The 20,793-nt window shown below is 39.5% G+C and overlaps 2 protein-coding genes across 2 annotated transcripts; both read left to right on the plus strand.

Moving 5' to 3' along the window:
• The first annotated feature begins 8,437 nt into the window (after window positions 1–8,437).
• On the plus strand, window positions 8,438–15,675 carry LOC145485941 (dynein axonemal assembly factor 10-like). The gene is made up of 9 exons (XM_081464608.1): window positions 8,438–8,662; window positions 9,237–9,337; window positions 10,633–10,763; window positions 11,241–11,342; window positions 12,106–12,221; window positions 12,945–13,079; window positions 13,739–13,836; window positions 14,617–14,749; window positions 15,484–15,675. The coding sequence occupies exons 1-9, from the start codon at window positions 8,486–8,488 to the stop codon at window positions 15,556–15,558; spliced, it is 1,068 nt and encodes a 355-aa protein (XP_081320734.1). The 5' UTR covers window positions 8,438–8,485; the 3' UTR covers window positions 15,559–15,675.
• An 84-nt stretch (window positions 15,676–15,759) lies between these two features.
• LOC145485940 (uncharacterized) lies at window positions 15,760–20,793 on the plus strand. Its single transcript, XM_081464607.1, has one exon. It carries the CDS (start codon window positions 18,232–18,234, stop codon window positions 19,489–19,491), a length of 1,260 nt encoding a protein of 419 aa, XP_081320733.1. The 5' UTR covers window positions 15,760–18,231; the 3' UTR covers window positions 19,492–20,793.

Raw genomic sequence — 20,793 nt, forward strand, 5'->3', positions numbered from 1 at the left:
CTGCGATGATCAATCATATCTGCATATCATTCTCCGCAGTTTAATTATATGATCTTTCATATATTCACTTGTATACTGTATTATATGTAATATATCAAATATGACAGGCCGTGTTTGACCAAACATCGAGAAGAGAGTTGAAAATACGACGCGCAGCGGAGTATTTTTGCCAAACTTCAAGGTGTTTGGAAATGTGGTCAAACAGTCTTGAGTGTTTGACATATCTTCTCAATCGAAACTAAACCTAAGGAGAAAACGGAGAAATAAAATCATAAAAATATATGCTAATTAAGATCACATATCCAAACACTGCCACGGTCATGATTTCCTTTGTTTAAACTTGATGAATTATCAACGAGTTTGAGAAGTAAAAAACTCTATCTGATTTTAAAAACAAGAACCTGTATTGAGATTTTAGGCTAAAATGGTTCTTATGTAAAGGGTGCTTAACTGGGAAATTTTAGCCCATCGGGTTCTTAAATTGCTGGTTTTTATACGCGGGTTTTATGTTCATGGCCACCGAAGCGGAAGTTACAGAATTTGCTTCCAGAATTTCTTCAGCATAGCTTTTTTCTGCCTCCACAATGAAAAATACAACCCCTCCTTGACATCCGATCTCTGCACAACATTGTAAACGATTAGTATTGGAAAAGATCCTCGAGGTCCAAAGTTTTGGGTCATTAAAGCAACGTGAATACAACACAAGCCTTTTATTTGCTTGGATTCACTTCAAAGAGACGCTTGACGATATACTCCTCGCGTGGCGCGTAAATTTTGTACCGATGACAAATTCTATCGTTGGCAAAGTTTTTGCTCTAATCTTTTGGAAATGTTGTACATTGTTCAAGTTTCACGTACTATTCGGACTATTTACTTTTTGCGTAAAGCGTGCTAGGACGATTTATTTTCTCGTGAATCTTGATTTGAAATTTTCTTTATTCGTGATTAAAGATGGTAAAATATTTTCACGTCCACGTGAACAAATTAGTTATGCAAACGTAGCCCGGGAATTAAGAGCTGAATGAAATGTTTTTCACCCTGCAAGGAGAACTTTTTCTTACGGTACATATGCTTTGTACCGTTTGTCTTGCGTGATGAATTACGTACATCACCATTCTGACTGGTCCTGACCTGACTCTGTGTTCCACAAGGTAATTGCGAGACGCATTTTTGGCGGGTTACACTCGATATTGTTTCTCTCTTTGATTATTACTAGAAATATGCCTCAGTCATGCCTCTAGACTTTCAGAAAAGCCCTTGATCTTGTTTATTCATTACTTGCCGGACTTGTGGCAAGTCTATCATGCCTCATGCCTCATGCCTTGGGCATATTTCTCAATTATAAATAGCTCCTAAGTTTTACATTCACTAATGCGCATTTGTAAATAAAGTTATAACTTGTACACAAGAAAAATGCAAATAGCTCTGAGTGATTACATGCAAATTTCCCGGGGGGGACTCCCATATAAAAAGGACGGGGGTGCTCTTCGTACCTTTTAGGTGTTAGAAAAGCGGCCAGTTTTGGTGCCTCTTAGGGTGCGCAGCCTAAAAAGGTCCACAGTGGGAGCTTTTGCGATACCTTTTAGGGTATTAAGCGGAAAAAAATATGACAGGGGATTATATGTTGTTTTAGAATTGGTACCTCCAAGAGGTGAAAAAAATTTCAGGCGATACCCACAAAACTCTTAGGGGTTCTTTTCAAAATTTACTGCGAGCATCCTCGGCCTCGTCTTTTTTATATGAGAAAGTGGCATTTGAGAATTGATTTGTTTACACCGTCGTTAGCGCTATGTACTTACTCATCTAGACGCTGCATATACGTTCGATATGAATTGTTTGGCTCTTGAACCATCCATGTACGTTGATTTGCGTGAGTGCCCCTGGTACAGTTAACCAGTGACCATATACAATAATTTTAGAAAAAAACTTTTTGAATACATGAATTCAATCCAGCGCTGCGTCAAGGTAATACGCTCCTGAATGGGAGACTCAACAGGAGCCTCCTAAACTCAGATAACCTCGCACCACAGGGAACGCACAATCTTGCCGAGTAAAGGAATAAAAAGAATGGATTATTAAACGTACCTTTGTCTCCTGTTATCCTCTCTTACGCGAACATGTTTGGCGCTAAACTCGTACCTACCGTCCCCGATTATGGCTCCTGTTTTGCATATAATTTGACAAGGAAGTCAACTCTTTGATCAAACATTTTGAACATAATCGGAAAATTTGCTCGAATCTTTAAATTTCGTAGCTTCCAAGAAACCAAACAAACACAAAGACTTTTTTACAACTTGGCCGAATTTTTTTTCGCATTTGTTTTCTGATCCCCGCTCTTTCGCACAAATAGCTACTGCGCAATTTATCGAGGAGAAAGTTACAGAGGAGAATGTATGTCCTCGAACACAAGTCCCAGGTTAGGAAGAAGTTTCCGTTAGAATTGTTTGACACACGACGACCAAAAATCAGTGAACTCGCTGAGCAGGCAACCCCAAAAAGTCCACATTTTAGGGTATTGAGCCGAAAAAAAATATAACATGAGATATTAATTTTGTCTGATGTAAATTTACAACCGTCTTTATCGCTATCAAAAATTAGTAGAATTCTACTAGTATACTAATGCAAATGCTGTAACCTGATTGGCTGAGCCATTGGACATTATCAGCCATTAATGTTTTGCTCTTGAATCAGACCACAACGGCTGGGAGTTATGAGGATTTATTTTTACACTCCTTCTGTCTAGAAGTATATAGTCAAACTGAAAGAAACAAATTACAATTACTTTGAGGCTCTGTGCCGTAATTGTCGTAATTGACCTTGAACTAATACAAACTGAAACTATGTTATAATTCTACTTACAATTCTTGTAATCCTTTCCCGTCCGCAAACCTTGCGTTTAGGTTATGATTCTTTCTCTGTACGAACTTAGCGTCTCTTAACGAAATAGCGTCCCCTCTGCGAGATTCGAACCGCAGATAACTTCGTGTTCGTGCAAAACAATTAGTGTGCAGTGGGTGGAGATCGTCTACGAAATGGCGACGTTCTTTTCATTTTTCCAAAGTTTTGGAGGAAAATTTTGATGCAAATGAATAATTAAATTCCTGAGAAGACTAAACGAAGAACATTTACGGTTTATTGACTTTAAAAAAGGTTGAAATTTTTGAAAAAAAAAAAAGTGCGCGCGCGTACACAACTTCAATTTTAAATGACAATTCAATCCGAGCGATCTTTTTGAGGCGCAAAGTTTAAGGATACGTCGAGAAATAATTGGAAACCGTTGTTTGAAGTAAATTTTAGTAAGAATTCTACTAAAACAATTAGATTATTCGTTCACGATTTCTATGAGGTGATAGTTGGCCTGGCGTTCGGCCTCATCAACTACCTCATAGAAATCTCGAGCTCATAATCTAATTGTTAATTATGAAAATGTCAGTTAAAGGGAGCCGGGTTTCACGGTTACGTTCAACCAGGAGCCATAATCGGGGACGGAGACCGTAAGCGCGCGCCATTTCTAGTATTGGGGTTGTCCCCATGATATGGGACAATAATTCTATTTTTAGAACAAATTGCGCCATCGCCTGCGGCACACGCGCGTACATGCTGCGAGGAATTTTGTGGATGTCGCGCGGGGGAAATGGCGTCCGAAATTCCCGAAATTTTTCATGTTTTTGGCCCACAACTCAACGCGTTTACGTCTATTGGAATTTTTCTTAAGTATTTTCGTCGTAAGCTGCTCCAGTTTGAGTGAAGTAAGACAGTGTCGAATTTAGGTTTGTTCCGCGTTAAGCTTATATACGTATATCGCTGACCAAGTTGTGTTCCGACGGATGCTTCTTTCACATGAGCTGTATATTACTCCACTTTAAATTTCACATATGTTGAAGATTAAAAGCTTTTCCATTACACAGCAAAAAACTAGCTGCATATATTTTGATATAGCAGAGCTTCAGGACATCATAGTTTCCTAACTCCTCTTGCCACACGCTTGCGAGGAATTTAATTGCCAGTCTATCGCGACTGAAAAGTAAAACAAAATAATTGCTAGTTTGGTCAGTTTGAGGTTCGCCTGAATTGTAAGCAACGCTTGATGTTTCATCAAGGCCCAAAAACGTTAAGTCCGTAGATACTGCTCAGTTTTATTCGTGTAAAAATCCAGTAAATTCTCTGTTGTCGATGAATGAGAGCACCCGCCGATGCGTGTTTTGTACAGTCAGTAAACATGACAAATTGTACTTCCGCCGCACTTTCGTGTGAAAGCGTACATCGAACTCAAACAATAACTCTATAGTTTTTAAATATGTTTAAGATTGATAAATGTTTGAGAACATATTAAAAGCTACGCTGAAAATATGTCAATAAAGCAGAAATAATCAGCAAAGTTACGATGACGCTTTCTTTAATCAACTTCGAATAACGATTTCGATTTTGTTGATGGAGTTATCAAAACTTCTTGTCTATTTTCAGTTTCGCAGTGTAAAACTTCACTATGCTTATGTTGAAGAAACACACATGATGTTAGTAGCCTTTTTCGCGTTCGTGAAATTTGTTGCAGCATCTCAGCACAAAAGATAACTAAAGAAATCTTTGTCAAGATTTGTTGACAATCGAAAACACCGACTCGGACTTGAAAGTGCACGAGCTACACTATGCAAATGAGCTAATTGTACGCGTCAGACTTTCCTTTCAAGAACTTTTGCAAACTCACCAAACAAGCAGAAACAGTAAGAAACCATCAAAACAGGTTTTGGTTATGATTAACCATTGTCTGAGAAACTCACAAATTAACTCGATACCCTGAGTAGAGAGTTTTCTTGCTATATTCGTAAGTCAGAACAAACGCAAAAACATACGCGTAAGCTTACAACTAGCGCGAGCAGATCTTATTTATTATTCATTCCCAGCGCGAGATTGAAGTCTTGTTTTCGGCCCTGAAAAACCCACCTTTTCCATAAGCTCAGAGCAAAGAGCTACATGTAAGCGCCCTGGTTCGTATTCCCTGCCTTATTCCCTGCCATTGCTGTGAAAAATATGCAAGATAATTTCTCAAGGTGTCTCAACTCTCACCATTTGATCACGCAACGTGACAACATCCCCGCGAGAGCCCCCGACATGTGCGTGGATCCGCGTGGATATATGACGTCAGGATGGCGCAATTTGTTCTAAAAATAGAAAAATTGTCCCATATCATAGGTACGCGCGGATCCTAAGGCTTACGCATGTCTCTAAATCAAAAAACGTTTGTTCGCTTCTTATCAACGTTATCGCTTTAAAAACCCCACTCAGATGTAGATCAGCAATCACATGCTATATAGCCTGCGTAGCAGACGTTTCCTTTCCATTTCAGGCGGAGAGATCGAACAAGCGAGCAAGCAAGCGAGCGAGCGAAGGAGCACGCCTCGGGGGAGAAAAAAAAAAATAAAGAGAGAGAAGCGGTCAAGCGAGGAAGGGGTGACTTCGCATGCTTTTTTGGAAACGGCTGCTATACAGGCTACATGCTATAGTTAGTCGAGTCAGAACGACGGTGACCAAAATTCTCGGAAGATTTTGGTGGATTTTGCCGACGCTGTCGACAGTTGAATTTAGTGTTGATTCGTAGGATTTATTCTTCGGTCGATGATTTTACGGCTATTTGCATGCGAAATTAGGTAACTTGCTCATTTAACAGGCTCTCATGCTGTGCGGTAGGAGCAAAGTGAATAAGCAAAGTCGCGAGAAGTGAGTCAGCGAGTGAAGCACGGCTTTGCTCGTGCCATCAACGATGAGAGTCTGTTCGCAGCTTAGAATTGGTTCCTCTTAGGGGGTGACAAGGTTTCACGTTGCGCCCACAAAACAGAATCTTGGTACCTCTTGAGGGTTCTCTTCAAAATTTTCGACGAGCATCCCCGTCCTTTTGTCTTGCAGTCCGCCCTCAGGCACCCAATCGATATTCTCACCACATTTAAAAGATCTATTTCAGTCCTATACTCACCAGAAAGTAACACTGCGTTGAGGATAGAATGCGTGCACACAGAAGGCAGAAGGCAGCCTTTTCTTCTGGCTTTAAGGGAAGGCTCAGGGAGGGTTTCACAGTTCGGCGCATGTCTGTATCATTTATTCGTCTGTGCATGCTTTTTGGCACAGGCCCAGTTTTTCATTGTTTATGAACCAATCGTAAGCAAGTCACCTAATTTCGGATGCAAACAGCCGGAAAATCACCAACCGTGGAATAAATTGTACGGGTCAAAACTTAATTCAAAGTTCGACAGAGTCGGTGAAATCCGCTGAAATATTCTGAACACGCGAGCGGATTTCATTCGCGCAAAACTTTTCATATGAATGTTTTCAGGTAATATATAACGTTTGCTAATTTCATTTTCTCACCTCCTAAGTACCATGCATATGCCTTACCGTTATTTTTAATTTATTCATTCGACAATGATGGCATGAAGTCGTCGAAACGTCACGTAACTTAACTTACGTTAATTTTCCTGCTTTAATGGTTTTGGGATATCCAGAATAATCAGGGTCGAGGTAGGGATAAGTTGGGTTATCAGCCGAAGCCGAAGGCGGTCGTACATGACATGACTACCTGTGACCTAGATGACGTCACAGGTACTCATGATCACTGTGCGCTGTCGGCCAATATAAAAAGAGAAAGTGAGTTCTATGTATAATAATAAGCACTTAATGACTGGTCCCGAGGGAAACGGTGAGTTTTGTTTCCCCGTAGACTACGAGTAGTCCGTCTTTCGCTCAGTCCGTCGTGCGTCAACGCGAAAGAAAACCGCGAGAAAAAAAAAATGGGGCCAATTAAGGTCACAGTATACCTTCAGGGGTGTCTCGCGCGCAAGTGATGTAGCGCGTGTAGTTTAAGCTGTAGATACCTAAACCCCGATATCAAATTAAAGCTTATGGAGCTGGCTATCAAACTATACCAAGAATTTTGAAAGAAAATGAATTGTCGAATTTTTCACGACCACTAAATGCGAGCGCCCGAATCACCTTTCGAAAGCTACAAGTCAAAGCGAATTTCGTTTTTCGCCAATTTAATTTTTTCCTCGGTTTCAGGGCCCAAAGCGCTTAAAAAACGTGTCTGCGTTCTGGCATATTCAATTGCAGTAAAAAGTTACAGAACATTTTCGAAATAGGATTTAAAAAATGTGGAGTGATTGTACAAAAATCGCTCTCGAAGAAAAAGTATTTCGAAATTAACAATTCCCAGACACGCTTTTGTAGTTTATATGTTAAACTAGCCACTGTCCAAATTTAAGAGCAATTGAACAAATTCCCTTTGAGTTATAACTCTTTAAAGTGTCTGCTTCAAGTGAAAAAATTTATTCGAGAAAACAGCGCTAAGAAAAATTTTCTGCTTCGCAAACAAACTCCGCCCACAAACGCCTTCAACTGGGTTCTCAGATAACTAAGCCAATCAGGGCAGGGAAAGTTTACTACCGTTAACCTCCTGGTGAAATTTACCCGCGAATCTCTAAAAAACTCTTGTGTTTCGCAATGCGCTCAAGGAACCGAAGGCAGAGAGATAATTTTTCTGTAGCTCAGTTTTTCTTGAAGTTGGTCTGGCAAAATGGGGAAGACTGAAAACGGATACGAACGCTAGAGTGGCTGAGCGAAGGAAACAAACACAAGAAAGCGCGGAGAGCAACTGTGTGTGGGCAACTGTGCATGGATAATATTTCAAATGGTCTCAATGAGTCCGACGATTCGTCGATATCGGACTCATCAGGAGAGTCTCTGTCAGCATCCCTGTTATTGCTGTCAAGTTCCGAAATTTTTACAGAACCTTTCTTTTCTCTTACCACGAATATTTGCCCGCCTTATACGATAACTATAGCTTCATCCGCGTGGCGAACTTTCGCTTCTTCACTCGTTGATGTATTTTCATTCTTTCTTCGCTGTTTTCGCTTTTTCGAACTGGTCCATGGTTTAAACGTGGTCTATGTTTACTTATAACATAATAGAGACACGCCTAATACCAAAAATGCTGGGTAGTCAGAACAACAATGCTGATCAACTGAGCAGTCAATTCGTGACATCCATATGGGTAATTCCCGCGAAAATCGTCTCGGTTGATTGCATACGCGCCATAGGGCTGTCAATCAAGAGGTAAACTTTTACTTCCGGTGAAAACGTAAAACCGCCATTTCTCCGCCAATATTTAGCCTTTTTCAATTTTTTTTCCAGAAATTAGAGATTATTCTTCGACCACTATTTTGACTCAAAAATCCAAATTTGAAGAAAATTGCCGACCCGAAGGTATACTGTAACCTTAAATGAGTTAGTGAGTTTCATTCGCCTCAGGGAGTTAGTGAGTTTTGACCCACGACACGTGATACATTTTCCTCCAATCGGAAAACGTATTTGAGTTGCGAGGTATAACAAACTGAGTTATGCGCACTACGTACAACAGTGGTTAGGAACGCCTGGGATGTTTTGCAAATGGTGGTGCAGTGTTCATGAATGGGTTGTCTTTTGGTTTTTGTAAAGAACTATGGTGGATAAGCCGAAAATAATCGAACACGTTGTAAAATCCTTAGATTACACGCTGTTCGATGCAAGATGGATTCCTTGTAGTGCAAGATTTGTGGTACTCGGAAACTATGCGCGTGGAACAGGCGCGATTCAAATCTACGAAGTTTCAAAAGGGGACGTGAAACTGCTAAAGAGTGTGAGTGTATGCTTTAATACTAAATAGCCTGTCTGTCAGAGGCCTTGGTATTCTTTATTTATCGTTAGCGATACTTGTTTTTCTACTTTTATTTTAATATTTTGACTGAAATTGACTGCTGATTTATGGAGCACTAAAATTACTAAAGACATGAACGATCCTCGCAGTTATGTACACAATTTGAGCAGCTTGAAAAAAAAAAAAAAAAAGAAAAAGCTAAAAAAGTGAAAATACAAATAAGAATAACGAGAGGAATATTCTATCATCGTAAAATTGCTGCCGCTATATCTTTCAGAGACACTTTTCCAATGATACCGGGGGAGCAAAACTCTATAATCCTAATGTCATGAAGCAATAATTCTGTGACAAACATACACCTGGTTTGTTTAACAAGCATCGCAAGTAATCGGAACTCAAATCAATAAATTGAAAACTGAATTCTTGCTCGTGTGGATTATTTCATGATCTGTGTTTCTTCAGAGACTTTTTAGAATTACGGCTTCCAGCATGTACATTTACGTTCGTCACAGGTTGTTATCTAAACACTCATAGAAACTCCATATTTCGATAACAGGATGAGAAAAGGACAGCATTGAAATGTGGTACTTTTGGAGCTTCAAGTTTACAACAGAGATATCTAGCAACTGGGGACTTTGAGGGAAAAATGATGATTTGGTTTGTGAAGTTATTCTTTAACTTAATTGTTGACTAGTTTGCAGTTGTATTAAGGTTACTGTAAACCTTCGCGGGTGTCCTTAGCGAAAAAAATATTACCGTGCTGTCTTAAAGACAAACACTACAAATTATATATCAATGCAAAGGTTATAGAATGCTCTATTCGATAAAAATTGTTTTGCCTCAATTTTTTTTAATCATAAGGCAAGCGCGACCTAAAAGCATGAAACGACCGACGTTCCATTGAGCGAATTTATCGGGTATCAAACTCGACCGCATCAACAATGCTACTGCATTATATCATTCACAAGGCATCAATCATCAAAACCGTGTGGGGGATTTGCGTTTTTCAAAATTGATCTCCTGCAATGGCCTTTGTCGTAAAACGTGTCGCTGTATTTTTGGACATCAAACTTGACAGAAATTTTCCAAAACAACCAATAGGAATATCGACAAACCCTCACACGGTTTTGATGACTGATGCCTCATAAATGATATCATGCAGTAGCTTTGTTGATGTGGTCAAGTTTGATACCTGATAAATTCGCTCAATGGAACGTCGGTCGTTTCGCGCTTTTAGGTCACGCTCGCCTTATGATTAAAAAAAATTGAGGCAAAACAATTTTTATTGAATAGAGCATTCTATAACCTTTGCATTGATATATAATTTGTAGTGGTTGTCTTTAAGACAGCGTGGTAATATTTTTTGCGCTAAGGACACCCGCGAAGGTTTACGGTAACCTTAAAGGAGCTCAGTCACGGTTTGCACATATTGAAAAGTTTAGCCTCAATTTTTCAAATTTTTTCATTTGTAATCCGTTTTAATCTACTCCATCCTTAGCCATCCTCGTTCCTTTATGGTTTATCATTATGTCTTTGGTGTTTTTCTAACTTATTAAACTGTTATTTTCAGGTTTCCTACCATTTAAAGGTAATTTTGTACATGGCCAAAATTACTCAAAATACCATGACTGAGCTCCTTTAAACTGGCCCACGCCAGAGCATATCTCATTTTTCATAGTGCTAAGTGCTAGGTGTTTTGCTAGTCCCCATATGCTATTCATTGCAAGTTACTTTTCCAACAACAGTTTGCCAAAAAATTAAATTTAACAAGGTTAATCAGCTGAGCTTATTGAGTTGCATGCATACTTGCTGATTGGACAAGACACATCTACACCACCTGATCTCACACTGTTATCACTGAACCTTAACTGGTTAATTGGGTAATTAATGAGAAGTGCCACAAGGAGTGACATGGTTAATTTTATAAATTTTGTTTATCATTATGTCTGTAGGAACCTTGAAAACACAGAGAGGCCAGTTTATTCTGTAAAAGCTCATTCACAAATAGTGAATGCAATAGATGGTGTTGGGGGTCTGGGTATTGGTGAGGGAGCACCGGAGATAGTCACTGGAAGTAGAGATGGTAAACCATACATAAATCTCTGTTGATAAAATGTGTGCAACATTAACACAGGAGTAATGAGAGCAGTCTTGAAAAAGACTGTTGTATTGCTGACTGTTCTTATGTTAACCTGACAAGTAATTCTCTTCAAATTCAAGATTATTCATTTTGCTCTGTAGATAACGAGTGTTTGGCTGGTCAAGTACAATGCTACTCGGCTAGAATAGTCTTTTCTCAGACCGTCTAAATGAATGCGACTGACTCCAAACCATTCATTGTGAACTTACAAACATTTTTTCCATAAAATATTATAAAAAGGGTGACCAACAAAGTTGCAAAATTCTAACCTATTCCCATACAATATTAACAGCTATTTGACTCAAATGGGCCCTCTCAGGACTTCTGAATAACTAGAGGGTGAGACAACCAAGCTTTAGTCCAATGAAATTTTAGTGCAGTTTAATAGTAAATAGTTTGTACACGGTCTAACGTTATTAGGGTCTGTGAAAGTTTGGGATCCTCGTCAGAAGGACAAACCTGTCGCTAACATGACACCAACTGAAGGAGAAGAGGGACGTGACTGCTGGTGTGTGGCATTTGGTAAGACTACAATGGTTTTTTCTTTTGGTTATCTGTGTTATGTTAGCCTGTGAGCAGGCTGTTTGCGGGGAATGAAAGTATGAATCAATGGGAAAAAGGAAAGAAAAACCTGCCTGCATCGCTTAGAATTCTGGATGATGCCCCCAAGTAACCCTGCTGATGCGACATTGAGCTGGCAGGCTCCTCTTCCCCTTTCTCTCTTTTTTCCAGTTCCCACATGAAGAGCCTGTTCACCAGCTAGCTTTATGTAGGAAAGTCACCAGGTATTTGATAATTTAAAGAAAAGTTATAGTTAAAGTTAAGTATTATTTTATAATTATTACTGCTGATGATGCCCCTTTGGTACCCCTTTGCACTGTGGAGAATGTTTAAACCAAGCCAATGATTACAAAGCACACGTTTATAATACATGTTACTACCAAATCTTAGTAACACATGTTTCTTCAGGGCTCGATAAAAAGTGCTGTCCGGTTGTGCCGGACAAGTAGATTTTACTGCCAGGCAAGTAACCTTTCATTCTCACCTGCCTGATGGATAAGGGCCCAGGCATGTTGTCTGCCAACTAAACAAAGCAAATTAAAGTAAACTTAGCATTGCCCACGGCAAGAAAAATTTGAGAGCTGCTTGTCCAGAGTGCTAGCTAGAACTCAAGTGTTTTTTTGAGCCTTGTACTTGCATGTGAGTTTTATATTGGACAGGTATAAACCATGTCAACATCCTAATTGATCATCTGGGTGATTAAATTTTGTTCCACGCATCACAGGTGATGCATATAATACCGAGGAACGTGCTGTTGTAGCAGGCTATGATAATGGAGATATAAAGATGTTTGACCTTAAAAAGATGGCAGTCAGATGGGAAACAAATATTAAGAATGGGGTATGTCAAATCTTGTTTATTTTGTAGTCTTATTTGGGAGAAGGTGATCTAAATTTCACTGTTACTAAGTTTTGAAAAGCTGGCATCTATCAGAAAATTCAAATACTACTGTGTGAGGGAGACTTTATAGGAAGCCTTAATAGTCCCTCTTACTAAAGCAGGCCCACTACATTTTGAAATAACAGAGCATTCAGTCAAGGATGCTTCATGCTTTTAGTAGGAATAGGTTCTATGTCTGGGTATTCAGACCCAGTTCAGATGCTGAACTTTTCATGAGCTGATCAGAACCTTATTCCAATATTTTGCTTGACTCAGACTTAACAAAAGTATGCCTGTTGATTCAGACACTGAAATTAATAATAATTATTATTCATTTCACTGATAAGTGGATTCATGCATTTTAAAACAAAAGAAAAGGTCATCAAAAATTTTAAATGTGCTGTGACTAATAATTTCAGCATCAGGTAAATATCACGTACCATCTGAATCAAAGTCATTCAGGAGTTGAAATTCCCAGCTGAGGCAGACAGGAAGCTGTTCAAAATTGTTATAGCCAGTCTCAATTGATTCAGAAACCAAACTATTCAGACATATACTTAATTGAAGGTATAAGGATTGGATGTGTTGTTTTAAAAGTAGGAAATCTTCATTTTGATATTACAAATTTATTACAGGGTAGCAAGAAAGCAGTTTTGATTTCTTCATCAAATTTGTCTTCTGCAGGTCTGTGGTGTTGAATTTGACAGAAAAGATATTGTGATGAACAAACTTGTAGCTACTACATTAGAATCAAAATTTCATGTATATGATCTTAGAACACAGCACCCAGAGAAAGGATTTGCATCCCTTTCTGAAAAGGTGGGTTTAATAAATTTGTTAATACAGTGGAACCTGGTTAATACGGACACCAAAGGGACATGATAAAGTGTCCACATTATCCAGGTGTCCGTATTAAGCAGGCTAATTTAAGAGAAAATATATGAGCTTTGTAGTTGTCAGGACAAAGAAAACTGTCCGTTAGAAGCAGGTGTCTGTATTAAGTGGGTGTCTGTAAAGCGGGGTTTCACTGTATATAGAATGTTTTAGTTAAATTCGATTCCAGTGGTTTCATCAACGTTTTCAGCAAGAGGGTAACTGGTTTTCACAGGCGGGCAAAATGTTTTGAACTGAATTTTTTTATAAGAAAAACTCTCCTCTAGATGGCCAAACTGACCGGGCAGGCAAAATTGTTGTCACAGCTGGATGATTTGCCCACTGCCCAGCCCTTAATGAAAGCCCAAATTAGGCATGCATTATCCATAACCTTTTCACTTCATTAAGTCATCTTTCTATTAAAAGCTTCATAGAGAGAGATCCCGTATTATTATTTGTACACAGTTTCCTTTAAGGTCAGAGTCTACTGACATCTTGATGTTATCATTGTTGTTACAGTGGTCTACAGTGGGTGTAAGGATGTTCTGAGTTCACCCTACATGCATAAAGTTACTTATTGTAAAAATTATTTAAATGACACACAGGCTCACAAGTCAACTATTTGGTGTGCAAGACATCTTCCTCAAAACCGTGAAATTTTCATGACTTGTGGTGGCTCAGGGTCTCTAAACCTCTGGAAGTAGTAAGTGTTTTATTGTGTTGTATATTCTGCTGTGCTCTACACTCAGCAGATCGAGACTCTTTTAATTGTTGCCTGAATATCCTCATATCATCTATTTACCCTGAAATTCACAGGGTAAGATTGCTGCTAATATCATTGAGCTACCTTATGTTACAAATTAAAAATAATGAAAGAAAAACTACAGAGCAGACAAATTTATGCAATATTACAGGACAAAATCAATTTGCAAAAGATGGTGAAATCTGTAACAGTAGGATGTGTGATGTTGATTCGGAGGTGCATTCCGGGAGATGGAATTAGAGGAATTAAAGTTATAAGTAGACAAAATGTACATATTATTTTGGGTAGTGTGAAAATAGTAGTTCTGCTTAACAAATAAGTGCTGCATTGCAGACTAAGCAAATCTTTTAATATTTAGGGTATTGACAAAAGTGTTCAAAGACATGTGAGAACAGAAAGAATCATACTTTGCATGCATCTGTTTGCCAAGTTTGCAGTTCTTTCTCTTTTGATGCAATTTATAGCAGCCAGTCTGTGAAGCTGGTGTTTCAAGGGTTAGCCTTTTGAGACTTGCTGCAGCAGTCAGTTTACCTCTATCAACTTCAACTTCAAGTTGATAAATAGCTCGTAGTCAATTGTGCTACAGATAAAAATGGATGTAGTCTGCCAGTTGTGAATTAAAAAGGGCTTTCCATTACATCAAGTTTGTAATGATCTGTTATGGTTGTTATAATTTTATCACCTATGGTAACGCTTTGGTCCTATGACTTTATGATTTAGCTCATATCCTGACCAGCGAGTGAAAAAAGATGCTAATGATTTGGATATGGGTGTGATTGGTTCTGTCTCAATGTTACAAAATGCTAGTCTGTCAACTCAGCCAATCACATCCTTTGACTGGAGTCCAGATAAGGTCAGTAATGCATGTCTGATATTATATAATTCCTCCTTATTGTTTGCCATGCATTTTAGTTTTATATTGGTGTGGCGATCAGGTGGCAAATCAGGCCAGTAATGATGTCTGAAGCCTAAGGTTTTTGGCTGGATCTGATTGATGTCTGATCTTTTACTCTCAAGTGTGAAGTAGTAATATGATATTCTCTTCACTGATGCTACAAATTTATTTCAATGTTAGTTAGGAGAAGTTGGCAGTGCATGAAGCAAATAACCCCAAATGAGCCCTTTTTTGCTGGATCGGACTGATGGCTGATCTGTTTAGTCTCAAATTTGAAATAGTAACATTCTCTTAACTGACGCCAGACATTTCTTTGAAATGTATATTTATGTGAAAAAAATGGCATTGCACAAAGCAAATGATCTAACCTGTTGCAGGCTCTCGGTCAGTGGGGACGATCGAAGAAGTGGGCGGGCGACGAGCAGGGTCTTTCTCTCCGGGATCCCGCTCATTGCTGATTCTGCACGTCGCTGATCGCGCTCGTTGCTGATCTCGCTCGTCGCTGATCCCGCTCGTCGCTGATCCTGCTCGTTGCCCGCCCACTTTTTCGATCGTCCCCACTGACCGAGAGCCTGCAACAGGCTACAAATAACCCCAATAAATGTTTTTTTCTTCACTTTACCTACCCAGTTGATAATATATATGTAAGGAGAGAACAAATGTTAACCAGTCTTTATCGTTTATATTTACAGGAAGGACTTTGTGTATGCACCTCACTCGACCAGACTTTGAGAGTAATCATTGTCACTAAACTCAAGAATGCGTGACATCATCACTGGCTGCTGCATACTTAAACAAGAATATTTTATTTTAGGTGCCTACTGTTTAAATTATTATGTACATAGATTTTATAGCAGTGAACTTGTAATAAAATTGTTTGCAGTCTTTCAGTGTCTTGTCATTTTGTTGGGGAGGTACGTTGCTTGCAAAATATTTCGGACATCTAATTTTCGGAGACTTTTTATCCCACTTCGGACAAATTTAGGACACGTGCTGAAACATAACTAACGTAAATTTACGCCTGCAGAACAGAACATGTTCTAGACTGAATGAATGATAGAATGATAGAATGATAGTTTTCCTGCACCCTCGAGATTTTACAGAGACGCCGACGGGAAAATAAGAAAAAGTATATCAAGCCGTTACGTATTTCAAGCAGTAGGGAGTTTACGAAACCACGACGGCAACGGCAACCGTAACGTCACTGCACAAAAGAATTAACGAGTAGTACAATGGCTGTGCACGTGCGTTCTAATTCTTGGTACATTTCTTTGCCGTCCTCCGCAAGACAGCGTGAAATGACCAAATTTGCGTTGTCTTGAGATCATGAACCACGACGGCTAATTTTTTAAATTTATCGCTGAGTTCCGGATTTAGTTTTGCGATAGTTTTGACAGTGATAAACAAATTAATTGACTTTAGAGTACCGCGAGATTCGTAGGTAAAATATAAATTCATTTTTTAATCGACGTTGTCCTCGGCGTTGCCGTCGTGGTTTCGTAAACTCCCTAGTGTCTCCACTAGAGTTCGCTCCATAAAGGAAACTAGCAACTTTGGAACTATTGAAAAGTTTCATACTGTACTGTAAATATTTAGAACGCTTAAAAAGTTCGAACGGTTATATTTTCGGACACTTGGAATTGAAATTGAAATCGTCTGAAATGTTTTGCAAGTAACGTATTACAGACTTCTTGCTGCGCTCAGACTTTGAATGAAAATGACACTGAGCTGAAATGAATAAAGACATATTACTTTGATTATCGCTGCTTAATTTTATGATAGTGCGGATAAGAGATATCTCATCCAACAATTTCTTCCAACAGATCCTTTGAAAATTTTTATTTGCTCTTTTGCACGTGACATTTGTACTCTACCAAGTGAAGCTGGATAAACCAAACAATGAAGATTAAAGATTGAATAATGCCACTATCTGAGTGGTTGTAAAAGCAGTGGTTCAGATTTTCCAACTGTAACTTTTGTACAATGCGCTGACTGTATTGTTATCGGCTTTTTACTGGCTTAAGTGTAAAAGTAATCAAGATGTTACCGCGGCAATCTTGTTAGGACGACATCTAGAAATAGTTTTTTTCTCCGTGGATCGAAGAAAACAACATTGGTTAATATTTCTTTTTGTTACACGACCAAGTCACCGACTAAGGCACCCTCCACACTACGTCGGAGAAATTTGAGAACGGCGTTTTCACTCTGAAAACGCAGCGAATGTTTTCCGTCCACACTACACGGCGGGGCAATTTGAAAATGCAACAATCATGATTTTGGATTCGTGTTTGAGGAAAACTCGGCAGGGAAATCACGTGATTATCGTGACGTCTTCGTTTCGAAAAGCTCCGTTTTCAAAATGTTTTCCGTCCACACTAAAACTCAAAGCCAGGGTTTTCAAATCCCTCCAGAGTTCAAGAGCGTAGTCGAAAAGCAAATTTCTCCGGCCAAGTGTGGACAAGGCCTAAGTTCAGAGCGCCAAAAACTAAAATTCAATCAATCAGATTGTTTTGTTGTATTGCCAGTCCCCCCTTCCAGGTGTCAGGGGTCCGGGTACTCTCCCAAATGATCTTGGGTTTCAAGGCTTACTTTTCGTAAAAAAAGATTAGCTTAAATTAACGTGGAAAATTATTTTTCTTGTCCTCCAACTTCTTTTGTTCTTTTCTGGGTACGTCAGATGTGATTATTAGAAGACTCAGAACGCTAAGTTGGCTTTCACTTGGCGGTGGTCCACTATTGTGGAATTTTTTTCGATCTTGTCGGTAATATCAAAGATCATCAAAACTTTGTTAACCAAGCTCGCTCGGGACAGTGTGCTTCTTTGTACGTTCTGTCAGGAACTTGGGCCTTGCACTTGGTTTAATTAAGATATATAAGCGCTTTATATTGAATTCTCATCCTCCGATAACGTATTTCTACCCCTCTAATTGGTTCACCAAATTTCGGTTTCCAGCCATTATACCTGTGTTTGTTCTTTTATGAAAAATGAGTACGGCAAGCGTCGCTCATAAAAATATCTTGGTTAAGATTAAATAAAAGTAGTCAAAGGTTCAAATTCCAGATCTCTTACAGCACCAAAGATGTTCTAAGTTCTATTTTCTTCAAGAACTGTCAGAGACTGAAATGACCTACCAGCAGAGATGGCTGCAATGAATGCTACCCGTTTCATCGCTAGTTGAATCGATGTGGGTGCGAACTCGCTTGGGTGCGAAACCTGCAGCCGCCGCTATAATTATGTCACTGTCTAACTGCAAAGACACTCTTTGTAAACTTTTAGACTAGGAGGGTTTAGATTTTATTTCATGCTGGATCCTTCGTAGATTTTTCTTTCCTAATGGTTTAACAATAAAGATGACCATTATGAATAAAACAAACAAACGCCATGGCGCCAGATGACGCAAAGAAACCAGGGTTGCCAATGCGGGGAGGCCACGTAAAGAATGCGAACATGCAGTACTAGAAGTCAGCAGCGACACGCGTGGGAGACTCAAAACAAAACGAAAGCTGTCAACATGGCGGAAGTTTATGCAAGAAGAGTCATTTTCCTCGCCGTTTTTTTGACTTTATGTTTCCTTCAAGAAGGAAACAGTACCCAAGAATGGCTTAAAGAAGACTTTCCGAACCCTACAAAAGATCTTGGATCTTGTGGTCGTCGAGGAAAAGTGTCTTGGATCTGTGATCCAGACAAGGTTCTCAACTACGAGACCGCCAACAAGGTCGAGGAGCTGCTGTATTCCGTCGGAAAAAATACTGCTTCAGGGTGCAGTAGCGATAAAAAACCTGCATTTCAAATCGGTGTTGCTGTTTTAAAAAAAATGCGCAGGATTCCAGGGGAATCCGTGGAAGAAACAGCGGAGAAATTCACCAAACACTTACATGACAGCTGGGGGGTAGGCCATGCAGGCTGTGATGACGGCGCAATGTTGTTGCTTTCCATTCTTGACCGCCAGGTGTACGTATCTACAGGAAAAAAGGCCATGGAATTGTTGTCAGATGATCAGATCGACATCATTATTGAGGAAATGAAGGCATACCTGCGAGGTAAAGATTATGACAAGTCAGTGGAGCTTGCTGTTGTGCGGATGGGCGAAGTGTTCAGCGGAAAAGTTCTCGAGCGTCCGTTCGACTACGGTCTAATTATTTTCTGCGCATTTTTAATCGCGGTGGTGGGCGCTGGGCTGTATATTGGGCACCAACAAGAGCAGGAGCGTGAAAAGTGTACCAGGAAGCTGAAGAGAATCCAAGAGGAAAGAGACAGAGCCAATCAGTCTCAAAAGTCTTATGAGAGCAAGTCCTGCCCCATTTGCTTGGAAGAATTTCAACCAGAAACAAAAACCAGACTGTTGGCTTGTGGCCACAAGTACTGCGAACCTTGCTTGACAAAGTGGCTGGAGAACCATGCAACCTGCCCCATTTGCCGTCAGTCAGCAGACAGACGCGGAGATGAAGGTGGCTCCTGTCATACTTATGACTTCATGCCCGAGCTGCAGTTCCGACTGATGATGCTTCAGCTGCAGCACCCTTCATTCGTCACACAGACCATGGTGAACAGATGGGGAAGTAACAGCTACACAGGTAGCTTTGTTTCTGATCCCATTTTTGTCAGGTCCTCCATGGTCGGTGGTGGTAGTTTTGGCAGTGGCGGTGGATTTGGAGGTGGTAGCAGTGCTGGTGGTGGTGGCAGGGGTGGTAGCTGGTAGAAATCACTGCCTTCCTTGTTACAAGGCATCATGTAAATATTCTTGGAAAAGGATGGACATAATCATTACATATCCATAAAGAAAACACTAGTTGAGTTAAGGCAAATATAAAACTCAGAATTACTGTGTAAGACTTTACTAGCTAATCTTAACTATTGTCACTTTTGAGTGTCCAGGAGCACTGGATGTTGCTTTTAGAGGTAGAGTTTAGTATTTTTCTGCCTCCAGTTGAAACTCCAGATCTGAATGTGTGAAATGCAAGGCTTTCCTTTTTGAATAACAATGCAAATGTAGTATTTGAATTGAAATTCAGAAATTGAAGAAGTGGAGAAATGACCAAAATTGCTTGGGAAGTTAAATTATTGATAAATGATTGTTTGGTGGTGGAAATCAAAGTTGCCTTTGATGTAGGTAGCTTGCCTATCACCCAGTAGACAGAAAATGAAATCCTCATGTCTTGCATCCAATTCAAAGGCATGTTTAGAAGAATTGGCCATTTGTAGACTAGAGGGCACTAAAAAGTAGTGTCTGCACCTTGTGCAAGCATGTTTACAAGTATTTTAAAATTAAATTATGTTGTGCATTGACTTAGGGCTAAAAATTAACTCCAGTGCTTAGTAGCAGGGCGCATGTCTGCACTTAATATTCTTACTGGCCCATCTGACAAATTAAGTGTCCGCAATTACCACACATAAAGAAAACCCCATTGACTTATTTGTCCTTTCGGAAAACTTTTGTTGAAGCAATACCATTTCAAATGCCACTTAGAAAACACTGGATAATCTTTTTCTGTTTTATTGAAGTGCTTGATGAAGTATGTAACTACATGTTGTAGTCCCTTGTCTTGTAATTAGTGTTACATTAAAGCTGTGTTGAACTTTTGATTGTTAGAAATTCAGGGTGGTCACTGGCTGGTCATCAGATCTTTTCATGTCTGTAAATGAGATGGCATATCAGTAGTGTACTTGAGTCAGGCTTTTAGCTAGGATTTGAAAAGTGGCTGTCTAAAATGTGCTATAGGGCCTGCTCAAATGAACAATTAATAGGGAAACGCATGAAAAATAAAATGATTTTCTTTAATAAGTGGCCATCCACAGGATACCTGGACGGCCATCTGGCTAAAAGCCTGATTTGATTATAAGTTTAGTAATTAAGAGCAGTTTTGAAACTGAAGGAGTATATTTGACTTCAATGAATGCAGACACATCATGTGAATTTACACACTCTACACACATAGAGGTGTGGTTCTAGCCTCAGCACGTGGAGGGTAAAAATTAAGAGAGCGGTTGTAATTCCAGGGCC

This window comes from Orbicella franksi, chromosome 4, assembly GCF_964199315.1.
Source record: "Orbicella franksi chromosome 4, jaOrbFran1.1, whole genome shotgun sequence".
Lineage (NCBI taxonomy): Eukaryota > Metazoa > Cnidaria > Anthozoa > Scleractinia > Merulinidae > Orbicella > Orbicella franksi.

Coding starts and splice junctions, on each gene's coding strand:
- LOC145485941 (XM_081464608.1), top strand. CDS start 8,486: ATGGTGGATAAGCCGAAAATAATCGAACACGTTGTAAAATCCTTAGAT. Junction 9,338..10,632: donor GAGGGAAAAATGATGATTTG/GTTTGTGAAGTT, acceptor TTATGTCTGTAG/GAACCTTGAAAACACAGAGA. Junction 13,837..14,616: donor TCTCTAAACCTCTGGAAGTA/GTAAGTGTTTTA, acceptor TTTATGATTTAG/CTCATATCCTGACCAGCGAG.
- LOC145485940 (XM_081464607.1), top strand. CDS start 18,232: ATGCGAACATGCAGTACTAGAAGTCAGCAGCGACACGCGTGGGAGACT.